Here is a 26899-nt window from a genome sequence, read left to right as displayed (position 1 = left end):
TATTGGACCGGTCTTTGTCTTCTACTACAACTTTTGCTTGCTTTGATCCATTCTTTGATTTCACTATTTTCCATTCCTTATCACACACTTCACTTGCCGCACTTTCAGATTCAAGAACAGTCGCCATTTCCTCCTCCCTCCCAGCAAACTTCCTTAGCACTATGCCACTGCTGTGACAAAACTGCACATTTTAGAGTGGCCTTTTATTGTCCACCGCAACCATACACCTGTGTAATGATCATGCTGTTTAATTAGCTTATTGATATGCCACACCTGTCAGGTGGATGGATTGGCTTGGCAAAGGAAAAATACTCAGTAACAGGGATGTAAACAAATGTGTGCACAAAATTTGAGAGAAATAAGCTTGTGCATATGGAACATTTCTGTGATCTTTTACTTTAGCTCATGAAACATCGGACCTTACATGCTGCATTTATATTTTTGTTCAGTATAGAACAGATATGATATTCAGTCATGCAGAACTCAATTGGGCATCATGTCAGCTCTATTCATTACAGACATGCCACCAGAGGTCTCTTCACAATCCCCAAGTCCAGAGCAGACTATGGGAGGTGCACAGCACTACTGTACATAGAGCCATGGCTACATGGAACTCTATTCCACATCAGGTAACTGAAGCAAGCATTAGAATCAGGAAAAAAATAAAGATACAAATACAGGTTATGGAACAGCGTGGACTGTGAAAAGACACACATGCACAGACACACGCATACACATACACAAGATAACACACACTCTAGACACATGTACACATGGATTTTGTACTGTAGATATGTGGTAGATATGACATGTAATATTTTTTACTGTATATAACTGCCTTAAAGTTTCTGGACCCCAGGAAGAGTAGCTGCTGCCTTGGCAGTAGCTAAAGGGGATCCTTAATAAATACAAATTGCATTCCTGTCTGCAAATGTTCTGAACATAGAGATCCTGTATTCTAATTATATGGTCCTGAATGTTTCACCTCAGTGAATACACACCAGATGTAATGTCTCAGGAGCCTTGGTCCAAGTCTATTGTGATGCTGCTGCCTGGGATAAAGTCTGTTTTCTCATCGTGATGTGATACTGATGCCTCGCTAACGGTTTTCTCGTGCTGAGCGGTTAATGAAATTTCGTTTTTTTTATTATTAAACAACTAATTGACCGATGTCGGTTGAATTACTTAAATATTGTAAAGACCCTGGGTTTATACGCGCGGAAATCGACTCTGCCGCTCGAGCATGCTTTTGCGGCACAGTCGATAGCGCGCCGGACCTCGGGCTAGGAGGTCGAGGGTTCGAGACCTGCTCCCTGCTGTCTCATTACATTGGTGTCAGAAGTGATCGGACCTCGCATCCACGACAGTGCATGTGCTTGGCCGGTGAGCGCGTTCCTGTAAGACGTAAAGTCGCAAGCTAGCGCGAGGACACGCTCTTTGAAAGGAGGGAGTAGTGTAACGACCCTGGGTTTATAAGCGCGGAAATCGACTCTGCCACTCGAGCATGCTTTTGCGGCACAGTCGATAGCGCGCCGGACCTCGGGCTAGGAGGTCGAGGGTTCGAGACCTGCTCCCTGCCTGTTTCATTACAATATCATTTAATTCGTTATTTTTTTGTTTACTTAACGTGCCGTTTCTCTAGATATAAATAGTTTCAATAGGAAAACATTCGATTTAAATCAGCGCAGAAAACGTGGTCATGAACTACAATGACCAGAATCCATTGCGCCTATTCTTCCCGGCACTGCACACAGCATGAGAGCGGAATGTAAACACAATGACGAGAAGGATAGAGACAGTTTGTGAGGTAGCTATAGCGGATTCATAGTTGTAGCAGTCTTGAAATAATGTATTCTCTACTTTTGAAGAACTACTAAAATATTGATTTCGTCCGACAGCTCTGCAGTATGGGCAGCTGTTGCAACCCAAGGATTACTGACTACCGTTTTCGCTAGCCAAGAGCACATATAAAACGTTAGATGGTTGACTTTAAGAAATTAAATAATAAAGTCATCTGATAAAGTTATATGCTATACACAACTTAAATATGTTATTGAATTAAAGTAATATGAGCTGACGGGCAGTCACCGTTTGGTTCTTATTAATCGCTTTGTCCAATGTTGTTGGAGACAATGGAATGTTTCCCATGTTTTGACAGTTGAATGTTCTCAATATTTGGCTTTGGAATTTCTATTAAAAAACGAAAATAATTGCAAGGTCATATATTCATAATCAAAATTTTTTTTTTTTACGAACCCAAGCCAAACCGACCAAAAAAAAGCACTAACCACTCAGTACTACTGTTTTCCCAGTGTTATTTGATGCATGGCTAATGTCTGTTTAGCAGAGGTGGGCACAGAGAGAGACAAGCCAAGGATACGTCTTAGAGGAGAGCTTGTTTGAGGCTTAATTTAACATCTGACAACAGGAGGTTCTGGCGCAGAATCTGGGGGACAGCCATCACCTCCCTCACACACACGGTGACAAGACCACACTCACACACTCGCATGTACACAAACACAAGATCCCAAACATATGCACAAACACACGAGATCATGCACAAATGCACACACACACATATTTGAAAAAACTTCATTGAATTGGTCAGAAAAACAGCTTATGGCCCAAACGTAGAGGCAGCAGAATAACAATAGAACAATAAAATAACTAAATGAACACGAGAGACATTGTTTATGGACCACTAACACACAAACTAAGTCTTAGCTAAGGTCTCTGTGCAGTGTTTGCCCCAGAGAAATATCCTGCTCTGTAGTACCACCTTGAGGGAACCAACTCAAAGGAAATCTGTGCATGATGAAGGAAATCTGTGCATAACATTCAAACGTTTGTTAATTTTTTCAACCGACTACTTTTTACCTACCTACCACTTTATTCCTTATACATTTTAAAAATGTAATAGGGTCAGTATAAGGTTTATGGCCAAACGTATCATGTCGTCAATTATGAGGCAACGTGTGGTAAAATATATTTAATGAAAACATGATAATCAGATTCAGATGATTTAATAGTCACATGTGCATAGTCAGTGCATACAAACACCTGTTCAAACATGACACATCCTTCATCACACAAAAGACCCAAACACTTACTTAAAAAATATAAGTATACAAATATCTCTGTAAAACAACAATGTTAATATAATTAATTGTTTCTCAGTACAGTCATAAACAGCAGAATTGTAAATAAAACACACACCGAAAAGGGTACAGCAGTGAGCTTTATCGTAGGTGGTGTAGGCTAGCTAAAATATGTATTCTGTTGCACATTCTCTCCATCCATCCACTGAATGTGTGTGTGTATGTGCGTGCTATACCCTCAGGTCATGAAGGACTGGGTGTGTTTGTAGTTCTTGGGCTGCAGAAAGGGAAAGGCGTATCCATCAGTTAACTAGACTGGTTACTATTATCACCAACTCACTCAACTCAAGCTTATCAACACACTGGTGTGGTCAACAACTGCTCCAAGAACAGTCAAATTTAAAACAAGACCACTGGTCATCTAAGTTAATACTGACAGAAGGAATAATAACAGTTCCTGAACAACAACAACTGGGAATGGCAACACACTCACATTTCTGGTGGGAGGAGGAGGTGGACTGTAGAAGTTGGTGCAACAAAAAACAAAGAGACAAAAACCACAATGAATTACTTTCTTTTTCTGTTAAGAAGAGTTACGACATTGAGAGTCTCAGCGGAGGCTGCTGAGGGGAGGACAACTCATAATAGCTGGAACGGCATCAAACACATGGAAACTGATATGGTACACGTATTTGATAACATTTCACTATTTCCGCTCCAGCCATTACCACAAGCCTGTCCTTTTTACCTCTATTTAACTAGGCCAGTCAGTTAAAAACAAATTCTAATTTACACCGGCCAAACCCAGACAACGTAGGGCCAATTGTGCGCCGCCCTATGGGACTCCAAATCACAGCCGGTTGCGATAGAGCCTGAGATTGAACCAGGTGTCTGTAGTGACGCCTCTAGCACCGAGATGCAGTGCCTTAGATTGCTGCCCCACCCGGGAGCCCAATTAAGGTGACATATACAGTTGAAGTCAAAAGTTTACATACACCTTAGCCAAATACATTTAAACTCAGTTATTCACAATTCCTGATATTTAATCCTAGTAAAAAATCCCTGTCTTAGGTCAGTTAGGATCACCACTTTATTTTAAGAATGTGAAACGTCAGAATAATAGGAGAATTATTTATTTCAGCTTTTATTTCTTTCATCACATTCACAGTGGGTCAGAAGTTTACATACACTCAATTAGTATTTGGTAGCATTGCCTTTAAATTGTTTAACTTGGGTCAAACTTTTCAGGTAGCTGTCACGAGAATTTTTATCCCAATGTTGTGAGCTCAACTATCACTTAAGCTTCGAATAATTCCCAGGGGTTGTAAATCCCTGGTTAATGAAGAATTAGGCAAAGTCCCAGTCTGCAATAGGTCAAAAGTTTATTCAGAGAACGTTCTGAAATCATACAATGCACATTTGGTTATATACCTCCCATTTGGTCATAAATGTCCCTCCTCTTCTCCTAATACTGTCAATATTGTTTACAAGTCTGCTCCTACACATACATTGCTTATCATATCCTGCCATATGTTACAAAATCTACTGCAAGCCCAATGGTTTCGCCCCTCTCTGGGTGGGGAGACCTCCTTCCTGTTATCAGTTTCACAATGGTCACAAGTTGTCTGCCACAGTTCCTTGTCTGCTAACGGGTCCTCTTTTCCTGTGTACATACATTCAAGAATACTATTCTTATGATTCAAACACATTTCACTCCATTATACAGTGACAGGGTGGAATAATGTTAGTTATTGCCTTAACATTAATTTGAAAGTATAAATAATTTAGTCATTATCTTACCGTTACCTTAAACATATGAATCTCCATAACAGTAGCCTTCTACAAGCTTCCCACAATAGCTTGGGTGAATTTTGGCCCATTCCTCCTGACAGAGCTGGTGGAACTGAGTCAGGTTTGTAATCCTCCTTGCTCGCACACGCTTTTTCAGTGCCCCCAAATTTTCTATAGGATTGAGGTCAGGGCTTTGTGATGGCCACTCCAATACCTTGACTTTGTTGTCCTTAAGCCATTTGCCACAACTTTGGAAGTATGCTTGGGGTCATTGTCCAGTTGGAAAACCCATTTGCGACCATGCTTTAACTTCCTGACTGATGTCTTGAGATGGTGCTTCAATATATCCACATAATTTACCTCCTCATGATGCCATCTATTTTGTGAAGTGCGCCAATCCCTCCTGCAGCAAAGCACCCCCATAACATGATGCTGCCACCCCCATGCTTCACGGTTGGGATGGTGTTCTTCGGATTGCAAGCCTCCCCCTTTTTCCTTCAAACATAATGATGGTCATTATGGCCAACAGTTCTGTTTTTGTGTCATCAGAGCAGAGGACATTTCTACAAAAAGTACGATCTTTGTCCCCATGTGCAGTTGCAAACCATAGTCTGGCTTTTTTATGGCGGTTTTGGAGCAGTGGCTTCATCCTTGCTGAGTGGCCTTTCAGGTTATGTCGATATAGGACTCGTTTTACAGTGGATATACAGTGGGGCAAAAAAGTATTTAGTCAGCCACCAATTGTGCAAGTTCTCCCACTTAAAAAGATGAGAGAGGCCTGTAATTTTCATCATAGGTACACTTCAACTATGACAGACAAAATGAGAAAAAAAATCCAGAAAATCACATTGTAGGATTTTTAAGGAATTTATTTGCAAATTATGGTGGAAAATAAGTATTTGGTCACCTACAAACAAGCAAGATTTCTGGCTCTCACTGACCTGTAACTTCGTCTTTAAGAGGCTCTTCTGTCCTCCACTCGTTACCTGTATTAATGGCACCTGTTTGAACTTGTTATCAGTATAAAAGACACCTGTCCACAACCTCAAACAGTCACACTCCAAACTCCACTATGGCCAAGACCAAAGAGCTGTAAAAGGACACCAGAAACAAAATTGTAGACCTGCACCAGGCTGGGAAGACTGAATCTGCAATAGGTAAGCAGCTTGGTTTGAAGAAATCAACTGTGGGAGCAATTATTAGGAAATGGAAGACATACAAGACCACTGATAATCTCCCTCGATCCCGGGCTCCACGCAAGATCTCACCCCGTGGGGTCAAAATGATCACAACGGTGAGAAAAAATCCCAGAACCACACGGGGGGACCTAGTGAATGACCTGCAGAGAGCTGGGACCAAAGTAACAAAGCCTACCATCAGTAACACACTACGCCGCCAGGGACTCAAATCCTGCAGTGCCAGACGTGTCCCCCTGCTTAAGCCAGTACATGTCCAGGCCCGTCTGAAGTTTGCTAGAGAGCATTTGGATGATCCAGAAGAAGATTGGGAGAATGTCATATGGTCAGATGAAACCAAAATATACCTTTTTAGTAAAAACTCAACTCGTCGTGTTTGGAGGACAAAGAATGCTGAGTTGCATCCAAAGAACACCATACCTACTGTGAAGCATGGGGGTGGAAACATCATGCTTTGGGGCTGTTTTTCTGCAAAGGGACCAGGACGACTGATCCGTGTAAAGGCAAGAATGAATGGGGCCATGTATCGTGAGATTTTGAGTGAAAACCTTCCATCAGCAAGGCCATTGAAGATGAAACGTGGCTGGGTCTTTCAACATGACAATGATCCCAAACACACCGCCCGGGCAATGAAGGAGTGGGTTCGTAAGAAGCATTTCAAGGTCCTGGAGTGGCCTAGCCAGTCTCCAGATCTCAACCCCACAGAAAATCTTTGGAGGGAGTTGAAAGTCCGTGTTGCCCAGCAACAGCCCCAAAACATCACTGCTCTAGAGGAGATCTGCATGGAGGAATGGGCCAAAATACCAGCAACAGTGTGTGAAAACCTTGTGAAGACTTTGACCTCTGTCATTGCCAACAAAGGGTATATAACAAAGTATTGAGATAAACTTTTGTTATTGACCAAATACTTATTTTCCACCATAATTTGCAAACAATTCATTAAAAATCCTACAATGTGATTTTCTGGAAATTTTTTCTCATTTTGTCTGTCATAGTTGAAGTGTACCTATGATGAAAATTACAGGCCTCTCTCATCTTTTTAAGTGGGAGAACTTGCACAATTGGTGGCTGACTAAATACTTTTTTGCCCCACTGTAGATACTTTTGTACATGTTTCCTCCAGCATCTTCACAAGGTCCTTTGCTGTTGTTCTGGGATTGATTTGCACTTTTCGCACCAAAGTACGTTCATCTCTAGGAGACAGAACGCGTCTCCTTCCTGAGCGGTATGACGGCTGCGTGGTCCCATGGTGTTTATATTTGCGTACTATTGTTTGTACAGATGAACGTGGCACCTTCAGGCATTTGGAAATTGCTCCCAAGGATGAACCAGACTTGTGGAGGTCTACAATTCTTTTTCTGGGGTCTTGGCTGATTTCTTTTGGTTTTCCCATGATGTCAAGCAAAGAGGCACTGAGTTAAGGTAGACCTTGAAATACATCCACAGGTACACCTCCAATTGACTCAAATGATGCCAATTAGCCTATCAGAAGCTTCTAAAGCCATGACATCATTTTCTGGAATGTTCCAAGCTGTTTAAAGGCACAGTCAACTTAGTGTATGTAAACTTCTGACCCACTGGAATTGTGATACAGTGAGTTATAAGTGAAATAATCTGTCTGTAAACATTTGTTGGAGAAATGACTTGTGTCATGCACAAAGTAGATGTCCTAACAGACTTTCCAAAACTATAGTTTGTGACCAACAAATTTGTGGAGTGATAGTGATGTACTCACCCTTTTTGCAGCAGCCCTGTCAATGGGAGACACACATCCAGGCAGCACATGAGGATGAGCAGGAAGAGGCCTACAGCTCCGACTATCAGTGTCGTCATGCTCAACGGATCTGAAGGAGGGGGGACAGAGGGAGAGAGGGATGAAGAAAGGGGAAAGGGTGATACCTAGTCAGTTGTACAACTGAATGCATTCAACCGAAATGTGTCTTCTGCATTTAACCCAACCCCTCTGAATCAGAGAAGTGCGGGGGGCTGCCATAATCGACATCCACGTCATCGGCGCCCGGGAAACAATGGGTTAACTGACTTGCTCAGGTGCAGAACAAAAGATTTTTACCTTGTCAGCTCGGGGATTCGATCCAGCAACCTTTCGGTTACTGGCCCAATGCTCCTACTCAGCACAGGGGACAGGGGTCAAGAGAGAACAGAGAGAGACAGGAAAGATAAGGATGAAGGATGAAGGGTGGTTGGAGAAGGATGAAGGATGATTGGAGAAGGATGAAAGATGATTGGAGAAGGATTAAGGATGATTGGTGAAGGATGATGGAGAAGGACGAAAGATGATTGGAGAAGGATGAAGGATGATTGGAGAAGGATGAAAGATGATTGGAGAAGGATTAAGGATGATTGGTGAAGGATGATGGAGAAGGACGAAAGATGATTGGAGAAGGATGAAGGATGATTGGAGAGAAGAGATGATGAAGAAAAGGAAAAGAAAAGACAGAAAGTGTCCCAATTTCCACAAACCCACAAACATTCTAGCGCACACACAGACACACATAGACACACACATACAGGCACACATAGACACACACAGACACACACAGAAACACACAGACACACACAGACACACACACACACATACACACACACACACCCAGACACACCCAGACACACACAGACACACACAGACACACACAGACAGACACACCCAGACACACCCAGACACACACAGACACACACTGGATTGTACGTACATTCTATGACCTTCATGTGATGGGCCACAGAGCTTTTGGACGCCCCCACACTATTGGAAACTTCACAGCGGTACTGGCCCGAGTCGGCCTTGGACACACTCTTAATCTTCTGCTCCGGAGACACACAGAGAGGAGAGAGGGGGTGAGGACAGAGAATGAAGAGAGAGGGGGTAAGGACAGAGAGAGGATAAAGGTGAGGAGAGAGAGGAGAGAGGACAAAGGTGAGGAGAGAGAGGAGTAAGGAGTAAGGACAAATAGAGAAGAGAGGTGAGGACAGAGAGAGAAGAAATGGGGTGAGGACAGAGGGAGGAAAGACGGCGTGAGGACCGAGGGAGGAGAGACAGGGTGATGACAGAGGGAGGAGAGACAGGGTGATGACAGAGGGAGGAGAGACAGGGTGATGACAGAGGGAGGAGAGACGGAGTGATGACAAAGGGAGGAGAGACGGAGTGATGACAGAGGGAGGAGAGACAGGGTGATGACAGAGGGAGGAGAGACAGGGTGATGACAGAGGGAGGAGAGACAGGGTGATGACAGAGGGAGGAGAGACAGGGTGATGACAGAGGGAGGAGAGACAGGGTGATGACAGAGGGAGGAGAGACGGAGTGATGACAGAGGGAGGAGAGACAGGGTGATGACAGAGGGAGGAGAGACAGGGTGATGACAGAGGGAGGAGAGACGGAGTGATGACAGAGGGAGGAGAGACGGAGTGATGACAGAGGGAGGAGAGACGGAGTGATGACAGAGGGAGGAGAGACAGGGTGATGACAGAGGGGGAGAGATGGAGTGATGACAGAGGGAGGAGAGACGAAGTGATGACAGAGGGAGGAGAGACGGAGTGATGACAGAGGGAGGAGAGACGGAGTGATGACAGAGGGAGGAGAGACGGAGTGATGACAGAGGGAGGAGAGACAGGGTGATGACAGAGGGAGGAGAGACAGAGTGATGACAGAGGGAGGAGAGACAGGGTGATGACAGAGGGAGGAGAGACAGGGTGATGACAGAGGGAGGAGAGACAGGGTGATGACAGAGGGAGGAGAGACAGAGTGATGACAGAGGGAGGAGAGACAGAGTGATGACAGAGAGGAGGGACGGGGTGATGACAGAGGGAGGAGAGACGGAGTGATGACAGAGGGAGGGTGTATAGTGTGATGTAACGTCATTAACATGGCTTTGATCAGGCATCTGAAGCACCTCCATTATGTGTTACTCACCAGCGTTCCCGTGTCAGTGTCCATGCTATAGGAGATGTCAGGGGTGTGTGTGGCCCTCAGGGCCTTGTTGTCTTTGTACCAGAGGTAGGTAGGAGGGGGCACACTGGGTTTGTCCTTACAGTGGAGCTCTACACCTGCCCCAGACAGCACTGAGCTGGGCACCTCACAGAACGGGGTGTGGGGGGGCACTGGGGGGGAGGACAGGATTACCAACACACACGCACACACACACACGCACACACTGTGAGTAACACGTCATTGAGGTGCTTTAGATGCCTGATCAAAGGCATGTTAATGACGTTAACCCTGTCTTTCCTCCCTCTGTCATCACCCCGTCTCTCCTCCGTCTGTCCTCACCCCGTCTCTTCTCTCTCTGTCCTCACCCCGTCTCTTGTCTCTCTGTCCTCACACCCTCTCTTGTCTCTCTTTCCTCACCCCATCTCTCCTCTCTCTGTCACTTCCCTCCTCTCTCTGTCCTCACTCCTCTGTCTGTCCTCACCCCTCTGTCTGTCCTTACCCCGCTCTGTCCTCACCCCGCTCTGTCCTCACCCCGCTCTGTCCTCACCCTGCTCTGTCCTCACCCCGCTCTGTCCTCACCCCGCTCTGTCCTCACCCCGCTCTGTCCTCACCCCGCTCTGTCCTCACCCCGCTCTGTCCTCACCCCGCTCTGTCCTCACTCCGCTCTGTCCTCACTCCGCTCTGTCCTCACTCCGCTCTCCTCACCTCCGCTCTCCTCTCTGTCCTCACTCCCGCTCTCCTCTCTGTCCTCACTCCCGCTCTCCTCTCTGTCCTCACTCCCGCTCTCCTCTCTGTCCTCACTCCCGCTCTCCTCTCTGTCCTCACTCCCGCTCTCCTCACCTCCGCTCTCCTCTCTGTCCTCACCTCCTCTCCCTGTCCTCACTCCTCTCTCCTCACCACCTCTGTCCTCTGTCCTCACTCTTCTCTCCTCACCTCCTCTCTGTCCTCACTCCTCACTCCTCTCTCCTCACCTCCGTCCTCACTCCTCTCTCCTCTCTGTTCTCACCTCCTCTCTCTGTCCTCACTCCTCTCTCCTCTCTGTCCTCACCCCTCTCTCTCCTCACCTCACCTCTCTCCTCTCTGTCCTCACCTCCTCTCCTCACTCCTCACTCCTCTCTCCTCACCTCCTCTCTCCTCACCTCCTCTCTCCTCACCTCCTCTCTGTCCTCTGTCCTCACTCCTCTCTCCTCACCGTTCTCACCTCCTCTCTCTGTCCTCACTCCTCTCTCCTCTGTCCTCACCTCCTCTCTGTCCTCACCCCTCTCTCCTCTCTGTCCTCACCTCTTTCCTCTCTCTGTTTACATTTACATTTAAGTCATTTAGCAGACGCTCTTATCCAGAGCGACTTACAAATTGGTGCGTTCACCTTATGACATCCACCTTATGACATCCTCTGTGACGTTAATAGTCACTTTAATAATGTTTACATACTGTTTTACTCATTTCATATGTATATACTGTATTCTACTGTATTTTAGTCAATGCCACTCCAACATTGCGCCATCTTATTTCTTAATTCCATTCTTTAGCTTTTAGATTTGTGTGTTTTGTTGTGAATTGTTAGACACTACTGCACTGTCGGAGCTAGGAACACAAGCATTTAGCTACACCAAATTAACATCTGCTAAATATGTGTATGTGACCAATTTGATTTGGTTTGATTTGACAACACACAAGACAACTGTGTGGCTCAGTAGAGCACGGTGCTTGCAACACCAGGGTTTTGGGTTCCATTCCAACATGGGAACAGTACCAGAATAATACAAGGATGAAAATATTTGCACACACTACTGTAAGTTGCTCTGAATAAGTGTTAAATTACTCAAATGTAAAGGCACAGGGTGGGTGGATGACATTGTTACTAACACACACACACAGCAGCTCACCCAGTACGTTGAGGGTGATGTTGACCTCTCCTAGGTTGGTGTGGTCTGCTGGTGCGCTGACCTCACAGCGGTACAACCCAGAGTCCTTTTGGGTAACGGCATGCAGCGTCACCGTTGCCCCCTCGATCTTGGCCCGACCTGCAAAGGATCCTGGAATACCACAGGGACCAAAGGGTTGTAGAGAGAGGGAAGAAATAAGAAACATGTGAGGAGGGGGAGAGATGGAGGAGAGGTAGGGGAAACGAGGTAGAGCGAGGTCTAGTAGTCACCGGTGAATTTTCCATCGAAATAAACTAAGTGGATGTCCTTCCCTTTCTTCTTCCACTCAATACGAGGGTTAGTCTCCTTATCTGTCTCGAACTGACAGGACAGCACAGCGTCTGACAGAGAAAGAAAGAGATGTACAAAAACAGTTCATCAACTGTCACAGTTCATCCCTTCTCCTCCTCCTCTCTTACCTGTGTTCTCATGGACCTCCATTTTGGCCTTACTGGTGCTCACTGTCAAAGAGAGGCAGGCAGGACCTGAGAGAGAGAGAGAGAGAGAGGGAGGTGATTCACAAATAAATAGTACACCGCAGCACTGAATGATAACTATTTGTAGCAATGTTTCTAACTTTCTTAAATGCAAAGTTAAACATTGATTCAACTGAGATTTGTGCTACACAGTCCAGATTGGGCTGAGGGGGGTACTTCAGAAGATATTTGTTTGCGAAAGAGCAGACACACAGCCAGACACACACACATATTGCAAACACTCATTCACACACCTACTATACACGCTCACTAACACATGTTCATACTCACTCCCGGCGTTAACACAGAGAGAGAGAGAGAGAGAAAGAAAGAGAGAGAGAGAGAGAGAGAGAGAGAGAGAGAGAGAGAGAGGTAGAGTAAACCCTCAGAATGTACAGTATATGACCTGGTGCCTGGTGGTACCAGCAGGAATGGAGTGTGTAGGAGATATAGAGGTGATTGATGAGAGCCTGTCAGACTACTGCTAGACCTGATTAACCTTCCCACACACACACACACACACACACACACACACACACTAACATATGAATACACACTGCTGAAACAACAATATCAACACATGCGAACACACATCAACTGGCAGATGATTTGTTAATACACACTTTCTCTCTGTGTCTCTGATTGATTCAAGTAGAAGCAGGGTCATGACAGTGCTATCGACAACATCAAACAGGGAGATCAGCCTGCCTGCGCTGGGCATCAGAGAGGTTGGCTCTCCAGAGCCCTGAAGCCCCTTAGTGGTCTGGCCTTTCATCAGCCTCTGGATCTCTGGGTCTCTGTGCCTCTGTGCCTCTGGGCTTTGACAGCATCAGAGGGTTTAATGTAAACCGAAGACCTGTATGATCACAGAACCAGTCCTCCCAATCCCAACGCACGCCCAGCCCCTGAACACTACACACTTCACCAAACCTAACTGTTAAAAGTCTGCTGGGAAACGTACAAAACACACACACACACACACACACACACACACACACACACGCACACACACACACACGCACACACACGTACATACATACAGACGCATGCACACACACACAACTTGAGAGGCGCTGATGCAGTGCATGATGGGTATACTAGAAAAATGATATTTAGCCTGACGTGCAAACTGCCTCTTAACTTACTGTCATTACAGAAATTATATCTATTTTACAATTACACCATCTGAAATCATCACACATCAACACTATGGCATGTATGGTCCTATTGAATACTACTATCCTGCATTAGTCATGTATGGTCCTATTGAATACTACTATCCTGCATTAGTCATGTATGGTCCTATTGAATACTACTATCCTGCATTAGTCATGTATGGTCCTATTGAATACTACTATCCTGCATTAGTCATGTATGGTCCTATTGAATACTACTATCCTGCATTAGTCATGTATGGTCCTATTGAATAGTACACGCCTGCATTAGTCATGTATGGTCCTATTGAATACTACTATCCTGCATTAGTCATGTATGGTCCTATTGAATACTACTATCCTGCATTAGTCATGTATGGTCTTATTGAATACTACTATCCTGCATTAGTCATGTATGGTCCTATTGAATACTACTATCCTGCATTAGTCATGTATGGTCCTATTGAATACTACTGTCCTGCATTAGTCATGTATGGTCCTATTGAATACTACTATCCTGCATTAGTCATGTATGGTCCTATTGAATACTACTGTCCTGCATTAGTCATGTATGGTCCTATTGAATACTACTATCCTGCATTAGTCATGTATGGTCCTATTGAATACTACTATCCTGCATTAGTCATGTATGGTCCTATTGAATACTACTATCCTGCATTAGTCATGTATGGTCCTATTGAATACTACTATCCTGCATTAGTCATGTATGGTCCTATTGAATAGTACACGCCTGCATTAGTCATGTATGAAGGCTATAGTTTGTTTGATTGTTCATTCACTCCCTTAAAAATGATATTTTTAGACAAAATATCCGTTAGGGACAATTCAGAAAATAAAAGGCTACTCACTCTGTGACAAGAGGAGGAGAAGGGTGAGAGACAAAATCCCCGTGCTGTCCATAGTTCTTACACACGACTGAGCAGTGAACTGAAATATCCTGGAAATACTCTTGAGTGTCTGAGAACACTCGCTCCACACGAGACGGATGAGATTCCAGACTTGAGAAGTTCCTGAAGTTTTCCATGTGCGCGCTCCCGATGGAGACCATCTCATCTAGCGGAGGAACTCAGGCGCGCGCTCACCATGAAACACGCGTCAGTGGTTCGTGGTGGGCGAACGTTTTGCTCCGGTAGAGGATTTTACCGCATATGTATCTCTAATGTGTATTTCGGCCAACGTATGCGTAGGCTGTAAACGGCTATAAACGATGTTATTAACGGGACAAATTATAAACCGTCACAACACACCACACAGCAAACACACAACCACCACATAACATTAGAAATGTGGGTCTCGATGTGCCATTGTAACTATCATAGCCTACAGGAGCCTACATATTGATGATCAATTTGTAATTCCCACCAATTTGTAATAAACATTTATTTTTATCAATTTGTGACAAGGTGCGATTTTACTCTTGTGGAGTTAACTATTTCTAAGTTGAGGTTTTGTCATTAAGATGTGTGTTGTGGTCCTTGTAAGATCTACGACTCTGCTTTGGAGCAGTGACATCTATTTGTGATATTTGTATTTTTATACTTTTTGTTGTTGTAATAACTTATAGTTCGATAAGACTTACTTTGATATTGTTGGTAAGGTGATTTATAAATGCAGAATGGCTGTTTCCAACAGTTTGAACTGTCTTGTTTAGTTCCATACATGTAAGTACATCTCTGGGGCCAAGCTCCCTGCCGTCCAGGACCTTTATACCAGGCGGTGTCAGAGGAAGGCCCTAAAAATTGTCAAAGACTCCAGACACCTGTTATAGACTGTTCTCTCGGCTATCGCACGGCAAGTGATACCCACGCACCAAGTCTGGAACCAACAGGACCCTGCACATTTGTGGCCTGCTGGAGGTCATTTTGCAGGGCTCTGGCAGTGCACCTCCTTGCACAAAGGCGGAGGTAGCGGTCCTGCTGCTGGGTTGTTGCCCTCCTACGGCCTCCTCCACGTCTCCTGATGTACTGGCCTGTCTCCTGGTAGCGCCTCCATGCTCTGGACACTACGCTGACAGACACAGCAAACCTTTTTGCCACAGCTCGCATTGATGTGCCATCCTGGATGAACTGCACTACCTGAGTCACTTGTGTGGGTTGTAGACTCCGTCTCATGCTACCACTAGAGTGAGAGCACCGCCAGCATTCAAAAGTGACCAAAACATCAGCCAGGAAGCATAGGAACTGAGAAGTGGTCTGTGGTCACCACCTGCAGAATCACTCCTTTTTTGGGGGTGTCTTGCTAATTGCCTATAATTTCCACCTTTTGTCTATTCCATTTGCACAACAGCATGTGAAATTTATTGTCAATCAGTGTTGCTTCCTAGGTGGACAGTTTGATTTCACAGAAGTGTGATTGACTTGGAGTTACATTGTGTTGTTTAAGTGTTCCCTTTATTTTTTTGAGCAGTGTAGTTAGTTAAATAGTTAACCAAATAGCTACCCGGACCACACACACACAGTGTTCCTAAGTGACTGTCTGTGTAGCTGCTGTGTTGAGAGCCCCCGCTGCTGTTACCTCAACACACACATGCACATTGTTTTTTATTTCATTTTGGCCTACCCTGGCCAAACCCTAACGACGCTGGGCCAATTGTGCACCGCCCTATGAGAAGTAGGAGCTACATTCACTATTTCATTTAATATGAATTGTAGATCAGACACATGATGGAGGGGTTGTCATGAAACCCTATTGCCATTACCAACAACCATTCCCTCTGACTACACACTCACTGCACATGACCACACAGGCACCATTCATCAGTATACTACCATATTTACTACCTTTACTTGTCAGGCCACAAAAACCGATAAGCAGCGGATCAAAGTTCACAAAACAAAACGTGAGTGACAGATTAATGACAGGCTGGCTTTCAATGTGTTGTGTATGGAAATACAAACATTTCCTTATTCCTCAGTGTCTGACTGTTGACGTTCTTTAGCCCAGTCTAAACTGAAAAAAAATCCTCTGATCTAGTCTCGTACCTTCCGGATAGGTAGCTATTAGATGATGGTTCAACCTAACCTTCCAAAGATCTTAGGGGAGTTTCAGCCAGTGCCGTTACACCTATCGACCTATCCCTTTCCTTAGCTCTAGAAACAGACTTTCAGCATCAGTTCTTGTTTTTGATAGCAACTGTTTTAAGAAGTTTGAGCTGAACTAAACCAATAAACACTGAAGGGGAGGATCTATTGGATTGTTTTAACACAGAACCTCAGTCTCCTGTTCTGTGTGGCTCAGTTGGTAGAGAATGGCGCTTGCAACGTCATTGGTTTGATTCCCGCTGGGGCCACCCACACCAAAAAGTGTATGCACGCATGACTGTACATTTCTTTGGATGAAAGTGTCTGCTAAATGGCATATAATATAGTATAAAGCATATAGTATAATCCTGTCCTGTCAAACCTCAATGTTCTGTAGTGACCACTTAATCAGGAGGTTGCCCCCTAGTGGGATAGGAACATACTATTCAGTCTGAACAAGGACCATACTTTCGACCCCACGTCCCAAACCAGGAAACAAACTGGTTGAATTAATGTTGTTTCCAAGTTATTCAACCAAAGAATTGAGACATTGAACTGACGTCTGTGTCCAGTGGGTAGTCATGACTTAGATTTGCAGTTCAGAAAACATGACAGGTTTGGGCAAGTCAATTGTTAGGATGTCTTTAATCACATTCAAAATATCCAAAGGAAATTAACCATTGCAGGATTGTTAGAAAAGGATGACTTTACAGTTTAATAGTCTTTCCTTAACCTGATGTTATACATCTGCCCCTGTGAGAAGTAGGAGTTACATTCACTATTTCATTTTATATTCATTGTAGATTAAACACATTCTGCAAGGCCTCACACACGTGACCAAAACATGCTGTAGTAAAGTCTGCCAGCGACTGTTGTTGATTATTGCTATATGGTTATTGCATATTGAGATACGGATATTGTTTTTCTTCTGTAATGAGACGTTATCAGAGTGTTGTGCACTTTGGGCCCATGTAATGTCTGTCAAACGAGGAAGCAGAGGGAGAGAAATAGAGGGTTGCTAAAGAGATACTGAGGTAGGGGAACAGACCTAACCTGCACGTGATAGGAGTGGAGGGGGGTTTAGGGGAGGGGGGTCATAAAGTGTGTAAGAACAGCTCTTTATCGGGTCAGGAGAGCTCATGACAAGCTTATAAAGAGACAGACACCACAAAGCAGCCAGTTTGAGCCGTTACCTGGACTACATTCACAGGTAAGACAATAACAGCAAAGCGTTGAATTCATTATTTGTTCTTACTCACAAAGAACAAGGTTGGTGATTTGTTAGACAGTTGTGTCTTGAGTAGTCAGTGTTCTAATCAGTCATTTCTCTCCCTCTCCAGATGAAGATGAAGACTCTGGTCTTACTGTTGTTGAGCCTGGCAGGTAAGGTGTCTCAGTGAGAGCTCTAGAAAGATTTCTAAGTTCTCTCCCAAAGTTCTCTTCTCTTATTTTCCTAAAGAATGATAGACTGTAGGGTTGTACATATAGCCTATCACATGATACAGCACCAAAATAAATATTTCAAAGATGTGTTTGACCTAGTACATGTGTTCACTGGCGTAGCACACACCCCCATTGCCCCAGCAAGGCAGGGAGGACCACAAGCTTTTTATAATCAATTTTTGGGGAGGTCGGGCCCCCTAGATAGCATATGAACCCGTCATAAGCCATGATTTTTGGGGGGGAATGACAGGACATTTTCCTTAAGGCTAATGTGTAGAATAGCAAGAAATGATCTCAGGGATTCTTGAAAGTCGGAACAAATCCTAAAAAAACTTAGATATATGTAATTATTTGAGCTTAAAGTTTACGTTTAGGGGAATTTTAATATACAGTATATCACAAAAGTGAGTACACCCCTCACATTTTTTCAATATTTGAGTATATCTTTTCATGTGACAACACTGAAGAAATGACACTTTGCTACAATGTAAAGTAGTGAGTGTACAGCTTGTATAACAGTGTAAATTTGTTTTAAAATTTTCACTTAGGGGTGTACTCACTTTTGTTGCCAGCGGTTTAGACATTAATGGCTGTGTGTTGAGTTATTTTGAGGGGACAGCAAATGTACACTGTTATACAAGCTGTACACTCACTACTTTACATTGTAGCAAAGTGTCATTTCTTCAGTGTTGTCACATGAACAGATATCCTGTCTAGGACTGGGGTGCCGCCCCCCACCCCCACTGAAAAGGCAGAGCAGCGAAATTAAATATATATATATTTTTTTAATATTTAACTTTCACACATTAAAGTCCAATACAGCTAATGAAAGACACAGATCTTGTGAATCCAGCCAACATGTCCGATTTTTAAAATGTTTTACAGGGAAGACACAATATGTAAAGATGTAAATCTATTAGCTAAACACATTAGCATAATCCACCATCTTTTCTTTGTCCACCAACACCAGTAGCTATCACCAATTCGGCTAAACTAAGAAATTGATAGCCACTAACCAAGAAAAAACCTCCTCAGATGACAGTCTGATAACATATTTATGGTATAGGATAGGTTTTGTTAGAAAAATGTGCATATTTCAGGTAGATGTCATAGTTTACAATTGCACCCACCGTCACAAATGGACTAGAATAATTACAATGAGCAACGTGTTTACCTAACTACTAATCATCAAACATTTCGTAAAAATACACAGCATACACTAATCGAAAGACACAGATCCTGTGAATACAGACAATATTTCAGATTTTCTAAGTGTCTTACAGCGAAAACACAATAAATCTTTATATTAGCATAGCACATGTGCAAACATTACCCCAGCATTGATTCTAGCCAAAGAGAGCGATAACGTAAACATCGCCAAAATATATTAATTTTTTCACTAACCTTCTCAGAATTCTTCAGATGACACTCCTGTAACATCACATTACAACATACATATACAGTTTGTTCGAAAATGTGCATATTTAGCCACCAAAATCATGGTTAGACAATGAGAAAAGTAGCCCAGCTGGTCAGAAAATGTCGTGCGCCATATTAGACAGTGATCTAGTCGTATACATAAATACTCATAAACGTGACTAAAAAATATAGGGTGGACAGCGATTGATAGACAATTTAGTTCTTAATACAATCGCGGAATTACATTTTTTAAATTATCCTTACTTTTCAATACAGTTTGCGCCAAGCGAAGCTACGTCAAAAAAGATGGCGTCCTAAGCCACTAACATTTTTCGACAGAAACACGATTTATCATAATAAATTGTTCCTACTTTGAGCTGTTCTTCCATCAGAATCTTGGTCAAAGAATCCTTTCTTGGGTCTAATCGTCTTTTGGTCGAAAGCTGTCCTCTTGCCATGCAGAAATGCACATTGCGTTCGGCATGAACTGGAACGGTGCCCAGAGATTCACAGTGGCTCAGAAATAAATGTCCCAAAATCGCACTAAACGGATATAAATTGCTATAAAACGCTTTAAATTAACTACCTTATGATGTTTTTAACTCCTATAATGAGTAAAAATATGACCGGAGAAATATAACTGGCTACACTAATGCTTGGAAAAACAGTAGGTCGGTGTCCTCCGCGCACCTGACGCACCTAGAAAAGAGTTCCTACCTACAGGATTTTTTGATTTATAGTGGCTGTGATTGGGCAATCGATACCATTCAAAGCGTCATCACGTAAAGGCATCCAGGGGAAGACGTAAGCAGTGTCCGTATACTCATAGGAATAACAGTGGCCTTAAAACTGACTCCAGAACAGGGGCCAAAATGTGTGAAATCTGACTCCATGTCAGGGAAATTGCTGTAGAATGAGTTCTGTTCCACTTAGAGACAAAATTTCAACGGCTATAGAAACTATAGACTGTTTTCTATCCAATAATAATAATAATATGCATATTGTACGATCAAGAATTTTGTAGGAAGCCGTTTTAAAAATTACACGATTTCCATAAATAGTGACAACAGCACCCCCTAGCCTTAACAGGATATACTCAAATATATTTTTTTAAATGTGAGGGGTGTACTCACTTTTGTGATATACTGTATATAAATGTTATGTTCTAAATGTAGAAAAACATGTCACAATGCTATTGAAATTAGCCCTGGAACATTTCATAGCGCTATAAAGCAACATAAAAAGAAGTTTAGAGATTTGTATTAATACCTATTTGAATAACATACTGTTAGAATTAGAGAATTAAGGACTTTAAACACTTGGACAGTAATTGTTGAAATGAAATGTATTTTATAGTGTCTGATGGAGTTGACGTATATCCAGTTAGTTGGGTGGTTGTTCCTTTACATGGTGTGATAGCTGATACTTTGGTCTATCAAAATATATATTTAAAATGTTGCTAATATTAGGACAAATATTTGAGATTGTCCCATCTTTCAAGAATCCCTAAGCCCTAAAACAGCAACATTTTCTCTCATGGCAAAATGTGTAAAATAGCATTAGCTTGGACCTTGCAGGCCGCGCGAAACTGTGCTACGCCACATAGCTCTTCTGTTGCTTGGCCCCTCTGTGCGTATTGTTGTGTGCATTTTGTTTGCAATACCAGTACAGTGTATTTTAGGGGCCACACAAGCTATTATATGTTTTTAAGATATACAGTGCCTTCGGAAAGTATTTAGACCCCTTGACTTTTCCCACAGTTTGTTACGTTACAGCCTTATTCTGAAATTGATTCAAATGTTTTTTTCCTTCATCAATCTACACACAGTACCCCATAATGACAAAGCAAAAACAGGATTTTTTTGTCTACAGATTGCTGAGGATTTGTATTTATTTAATAAATTTTAGAATAAGGCTGTAAAGTAACAAAATGTGGAAAAAGTCAAGGGGTCTGAATACTTTCCGAAGGCACTGTACAGTACTTGGGGGAGCTGGAATGTGATGGTCTTACTAAAAGAAGAAATTAATAATTAATATTCCTCTTTTCAAATCTTTTAAAAACAGTCTAAGACTGTGGCTGAAGTGAAAGTTAGAGTCACTGTGAGTTTGTGATCAAACCTCAATCTCTGTTTATGACTCTGTTGTCTAGGCTCATATCAGCATTACCCTTATCATTACCTGATAATCCTTTAGTTTATCTCCATGAGGTGGTTTTATAAGAAAAAAATATTTAACCTTTATTTAACTCAAGTACAAGTTCTTATTTACAATGACGGCCTACCCTGGCCAAACCCTGACAATGCTGGGCCAATTGTGCGCCGCCCTATGGGACTCCCGATCACAGCCGGATGTGATACAGCCTGGATTCGAACCAGGGACTGTAGTGATGCCTCTTATGAGATGCAGTGCCTTAGACTGCTGAGCCACTTTATGATTCAATACTGATATGCACTACTGTATACCTGGGATCAGAGTTACTAAATTTCTGAATCTCAAATCCATATTCCATATTTTCTACAAAGTGCATTATTTTTGTACAGGGCCATTTAAAAAACGCTGCACCTATTGCACAGGTTAAAATGGGTAATGATCTGATTTTTCTCTATTTCTCAGTGGCTCTAGGGAGACCACATGGAGTCATGGATGAATGGATTGATGAATGGAAACCATCTTTGCACCAGAGAGAGATCTACCCAGTCCTGAGAGACGTGGAGAAACCAGCTGGCTGGAACACTGAGGCGATTGTAAAACAAACCCAGCTTAGTTCCGTGGTGGAGGAGAAACCTAATGAACTGAACCCTCTAGTGCAGGAGAAACCAGAAGAGCTGAGCCCCCTGGTGCAAGAGAATCTAGTGGAACCCAGCCTGGATTTACAGGTGATTCCAGTAAGACATGAAAAAACAGCTGAATGGATGCCAGTGGTTCAAAAGAAACCAGAGACAGAAGACACTGTGGAGCTGGAGAAGAAAGTAGAGAAAGCCCAGGAGAAACCAGTAGAGAAAGCCCAGGAGAAACCAGTAGAGAAAGCCCAGGAGAAACCAATAGAGAAAGCCCAGGAGAAACCAATAGAGAAAGCCCATGAGAAACCAGTAGAGAAAGCCCAGGAGAAACCAGTAGAGAAAGCCCAGGGGAAACCAGTAGAGAAAGCCCAGGAGAAACCAGTAGAGAAAGCCCAGGAGAAACCAATAGAGAAAGCCCAGGAGAAACCAGTAGAAAAAGCCCAGGAGAAACCAATAGAGAAAGCCCAGGAGAAACCAGTAGAGAAAGCCCAGGAGAAACCAATAGAGAAAGCCCAGGAGAAACCAATAGAGAAAGCCCAGGAGAAATCAATAGAGAAAGCCCAGGAGAAACCAGTAGAGAAAGCCCAGGAGAAACCAGTAGAGAAAGCCCAGGAAAAACCAGTAGAGAAAGCCCAGGAGAAACCAGAAGAACTGAGCCCTCCGGTGCAGGAAAAACGAGGAGAACTGAGCCCTCCAGTGCATGTGAAACGAGAAGAACTGAGTCCTCCAGTGCAGGAAAAAACAGAAGAACTGAGCCCTGCCGCAGAGGAGAAACCAGAAGCACTGAGCCCTGATGATCAGGAGAAACCAGAAGCACTGAGCCCTGTCGAACAGGAGAAACCACGGGAAGATGTGGCCCCTGTGGTTGTAGAGGAGTTGGTGGAGGTGGGCCCAGCAGCAGAGGAGGAGGCTCAGCCTGAGCAGGAGATGGAGGCTGAGATGAAAGAGGATCTACTGAGGATGGAAGATCCCGAGATGGGGAAACCAAAGATGGAAGAAGCAGAGATGGGATTAAATATGGAACAACCAGAGATGGAAGAACTAGAGATGGAAGGAAAAGAAACGGAAGAACTAGAAATGGAGGAACCAGAAGTACCAAGGGTAAAAATGGAACCTGAAATAGAAATGGAGACAGAGGTGGAGATGGCGTTTGCAATGGATGAGGGGCTCACCTACCAAGAGGAGGGCCCTCTTATGGAGGGTGAAAATGTCATGGCTGAAGAGCCAATCATGGATTTGGAACCACTACCAGAGGACAGTTTGATTGAACAGTATTGGAGAGGAGGCAGTCCTATGGATGGCAACAAGATGTCTCCAGAAATTATGTATAATTTTGATCTGGAAGAGGAGCCAATGACAGAACTAGAGCCGTTGCTAAGGGAGGGGCCTAGCCTGGAGGAAGACGATGAGTATGTCATAGCGGAACAACCAATCATGGAACTGGAGCCTGAAATTAGGGGTGTGCCTTTTGGAGAGAATCCAATCACGACAGATTACGCCATCAAGGGAGAGAAGCCAGTGAGGGAACTGATGGAAGACATGGGGCCTATGATGGAGAGGGAGTACTTCCTGGCTGAGGAACCAATCATGGAGCTGGAACCTGAAATGAGGGAGGGGCTATACACTGGGCATTATCCAATGACAGACTCAGCTGTGATGGTAGAGGAGCCAATGATGGAGTTGGAACCTCTAGAAGAGAAGAGGCGTCTTCGGGAAGAGCGTTTGCTTTTGGAGGAGGGGGTTCGAGTAAGAGAGAGGCCTCTCATGGAGCAGCCAATGATGGGCGAGGGCCCCATGATGGATGGAGAGGCGCGCATGTGGGTGGAACCAGAGAGGGAGAAGCGGTCTTTAAATATGGAGGAGGTGGGGCTACGGGAGAACACGGCCCAACGTCAACCTACAGGTGAGAGAGATTTTTTTATTTGTATTTATTTATTTAACCTTCATTTAACCAGGCAAGTCAGTTAAGAACAAATTCTTATTTTAAATGACGGCCTACCAAAAGGCAAAAGGCCTCCTGCGGGGACGGGGGTTGGGAATAAAAATGTAAATTAAAATTATAAATATAAATATAGGACAAAACACACATCACGACAAGAGAGACAACACAACACTATATAAAGAGAGACCTAAGACAACAACATAGCAAGGCAGCAACACATGACAACATAGCATGGTAGCAACACAACATGACAACAACATGGTAGCAACACAACATGGTAGCAGCACAAAACATGGTACAAACATTATTGGGCAAAGTCAACAGCACAAAGGGCAAGAAGGTAGAGACAACAATACATCACACAAAGCAGCCACAACTGTCAGTAAGAGTGTCCATGATTGAGTCTTTGAATGAAGAGATTGAGATAAAACTGTCCAGTTTGAGTGCTTGTTGCAGCTCGTTCCAGTCGCTAGCTCCAGCAAACTGAAAAGAGGAGCAACCCAGGGATGTGTGTGCTTTGGGGACCTTTAACAGAATGTGACTGGCAGAACGGGTGTTGTATGTGGGTGATGAGGGCTGCAGTAGATATCTCAGATAGGGGGGAGTGAGGCCTAAGAGGGTTTTATAAATAAGCATCAACCAGTGAGATGGAGGGAGGTCCACATATTCCAACAATCACACACACACACATCTCACAGGAGGTTTGTGGCACGTTAATTGGGGTTGACGGGCTCGTGATAATGGCTGGAGAGGAATCAGTGGAATGGTATCAAATACATCAAAGACGTGCTTTCCATGTGTTTGATGCCATTCCATTCGCTCCGTTCCAGCCATTATTATGAGCCGTCCTTCCCTCAGCGACCTTCTGTGACACCAGCACACACTTACACAAACGTGTTAAATATGGAACGACGTTGCAATGCTGATTTCTACCACAGGGAGGAGCTCCTGCAGTGGTGTGGTCCTGGAGGGGAAATGCTACCAGTTCTTCAGAGGCCCAAAGACAGCTTCAGATGCTGAGGTGAGTGGGAACTAATATCTTGTTTTTTTCATGTTTTAATGTTTTCTCTGTTCCTTCTCTGTTTTGTCTCTCAGTGAATCGTTCACCATCTATAATTCAACAAACATGTAGACATTTAACCCGTGTTTTCTCTGCTCCTCTGCAGTTCTACTGCCAGGCTAACTTCCCTCCGGGCCACCTGGCATCCATCACCAGTCCGACCATCCACAGACAGGTCATGGACCTCATGCTGCAACAGATCGGAGGATACACACGCACCTGGGTTGGAGGACTACGCTACCTGGACGTGAGTGTGTGCACGTGTGTGTGTGTGTGTGTCACTATCCTGTTTATTTGTTTACACATTTTATCCTATTTACTCTGTCAGACTGGTCGCTTCATCTGGTTGGACGGTGCCCACTGGTCCTATGGGGATTGGTTGCCTGGCGAGCCCAATTACACGGCAGGGGTGGAGAACTGTCTGGAGCTACTGGCACTTGGTACGTACGACTGAAAGCTAACTAATCGTGTACTGTATTCTTGAGCATACATCCATACTGCCATTGAGAGTATGGAAGGATAGCTATGGATAATATAATGACTGATGAGTTATACAATTGAATAACACTTTGTTGTTCTGTTATATGGGCTATTATTGATGTTTGTTTTCTGCTTTTCAGGAAATGGGAAGTTCAATGATATGCCGTGCTGGGATCTGCGAGCGTTTGTCTGCTCTCACCCTGTCTAGGAAACAGTAGGATAAAGCTGCTGAGGGGAGAACGGCTCATAATAATGGCTGAACTGGAGTATAATGGATGGAATGTAATGGTGTCAAATCCATGAAAACCATGTTTCTGATACCATTCCATTAACTCCATTCCAGCCATTATATTGAGCTGTTCTCCACCGCCCTAGACACTGATCTAAAGTCAGATTACATTCTTCATCCCAGTGTGGAATATTTGGGGGGAAACTGATCCTAGAGCTGTACATATTAGTGCATCCTCTATCCCGAGCTCTAGGAACACAGCGGTGTCAGATTTTATGACCCTTGCACTTTGAACCTCTCAGGAGGTTTCCAGTCTGAGTCACGGGGGATTCAAGTACCTGGCTTCAGTGGTGAAAGAGATTCTTAAACATTTAACTGCACTCACACCGTAAGATATTATTTCTCTATGATAAACAATCTATTTTAGAGCCATAGGAAAGCACTTTTTATATTTTGAAAATAGAACTATGCTCATATGTTTGTGTAGAAGTTATATAAATGACTGTAATGAATTCTATAAAGGGACATTTTTGCTAGAAACGTACTTGGTCCTGTGTTTCAGTATTACTAACTTATCTTGGTGTGCATGCATGTTTGCTCACTGGTCTCATATTTGAGATGACTCCATTTTTATGGCACCCAGTTATAGCTAAGCTTTAGGGTCATAGCAAAGTGCTATCTGGGGCGCTTTGGCTCAGCACTGTTAACCCAGCAAGAAAACTGTTGTGGGTCTATGGCTCATATACAGCCCACATTAGACACATATATGACTCACATACAGCCCACATTAGAACCATACATTAGACCCATACATTAGAACCATACATCAGGTCGTTCCACCAATTAGGTGGCTTTTGAGCAGTGGTGGAAAAAATACCCAAAAGTCATAACGTAGTAAAAGTAAAGATACCTTTATAGAAAG

General features: G+C 43.6%; 2 protein-coding genes across 4 annotated transcripts; one reads left to right on the top strand and one right to left on the bottom strand.

The window, feature by feature from the left end:
- Window positions 1-3007: 3007 nt before the first annotated feature.
- On the bottom strand, window positions 3008-14663 carry LOC129820717 (junctional adhesion molecule 2A-like). Of its 3 annotated transcripts, XM_055877619.1 has the most exons (9): window positions 14453-14662; window positions 12373-12438; window positions 12184-12294; window positions 11915-12064; window positions 10011-10198; window positions 8797-8905; window positions 7821-7929; window positions 3592-3616; window positions 3008-3375 (listed from the first exon to the last, which is right to left on the bottom strand). In XM_055877619.1, exons 1-9 carry the CDS (start codon window positions 14655-14657, stop codon window positions 3337-3339), a joined length of 1002 nt encoding a protein of 333 aa, XP_055733594.1. In that variant the 5' UTR covers window positions 14658-14662; the 3' UTR covers window positions 3008-3336. The 3 variants fall into 3 exon arrangements, with proteins under 3 accessions (XP_055733594.1, XP_055733596.1, XP_055733595.1); XM_055877621.1 differs by lacking the exon at window positions 12184-12294 and having other exon boundaries at window positions 14453-14663; XM_055877620.1 differs by lacking the exons at window positions 3008-3375; window positions 3592-3616 and adding an exon at window positions 3636-4761.
- A 3093-nt stretch (window positions 14664-17756) lies between these two features.
- LOC129820716 (fibrous sheath CABYR-binding protein-like) lies at window positions 17757-26517 on the top strand. The gene is made up of 7 exons (XM_055877617.1): window positions 17757-17834; window positions 17965-18007; window positions 22100-24169; window positions 25147-25229; window positions 25375-25515; window positions 25597-25708; window positions 25889-26517. Exons 2-7 carry the CDS (start codon window positions 17965-17967, stop codon window positions 25954-25956), a joined length of 2517 nt encoding a protein of 838 aa, XP_055733592.1. The 5' UTR covers window positions 17757-17834; the 3' UTR covers window positions 25957-26517.
- The last annotated feature ends 382 nt before the right edge of the window (window positions 26518-26899 follow it).

This window comes from Salvelinus fontinalis, chromosome 23 (assembly GCF_029448725.1).
Source record: "Salvelinus fontinalis isolate EN_2023a chromosome 23, ASM2944872v1, whole genome shotgun sequence".
Taxonomy (NCBI): domain Eukaryota; kingdom Metazoa; phylum Chordata; class Actinopteri; order Salmoniformes; family Salmonidae; genus Salvelinus; species Salvelinus fontinalis.
The sequence above is the reverse complement of the archived record's forward strand: the minus strand, read 5'-3'. Positions and strand labels throughout refer to the sequence as shown.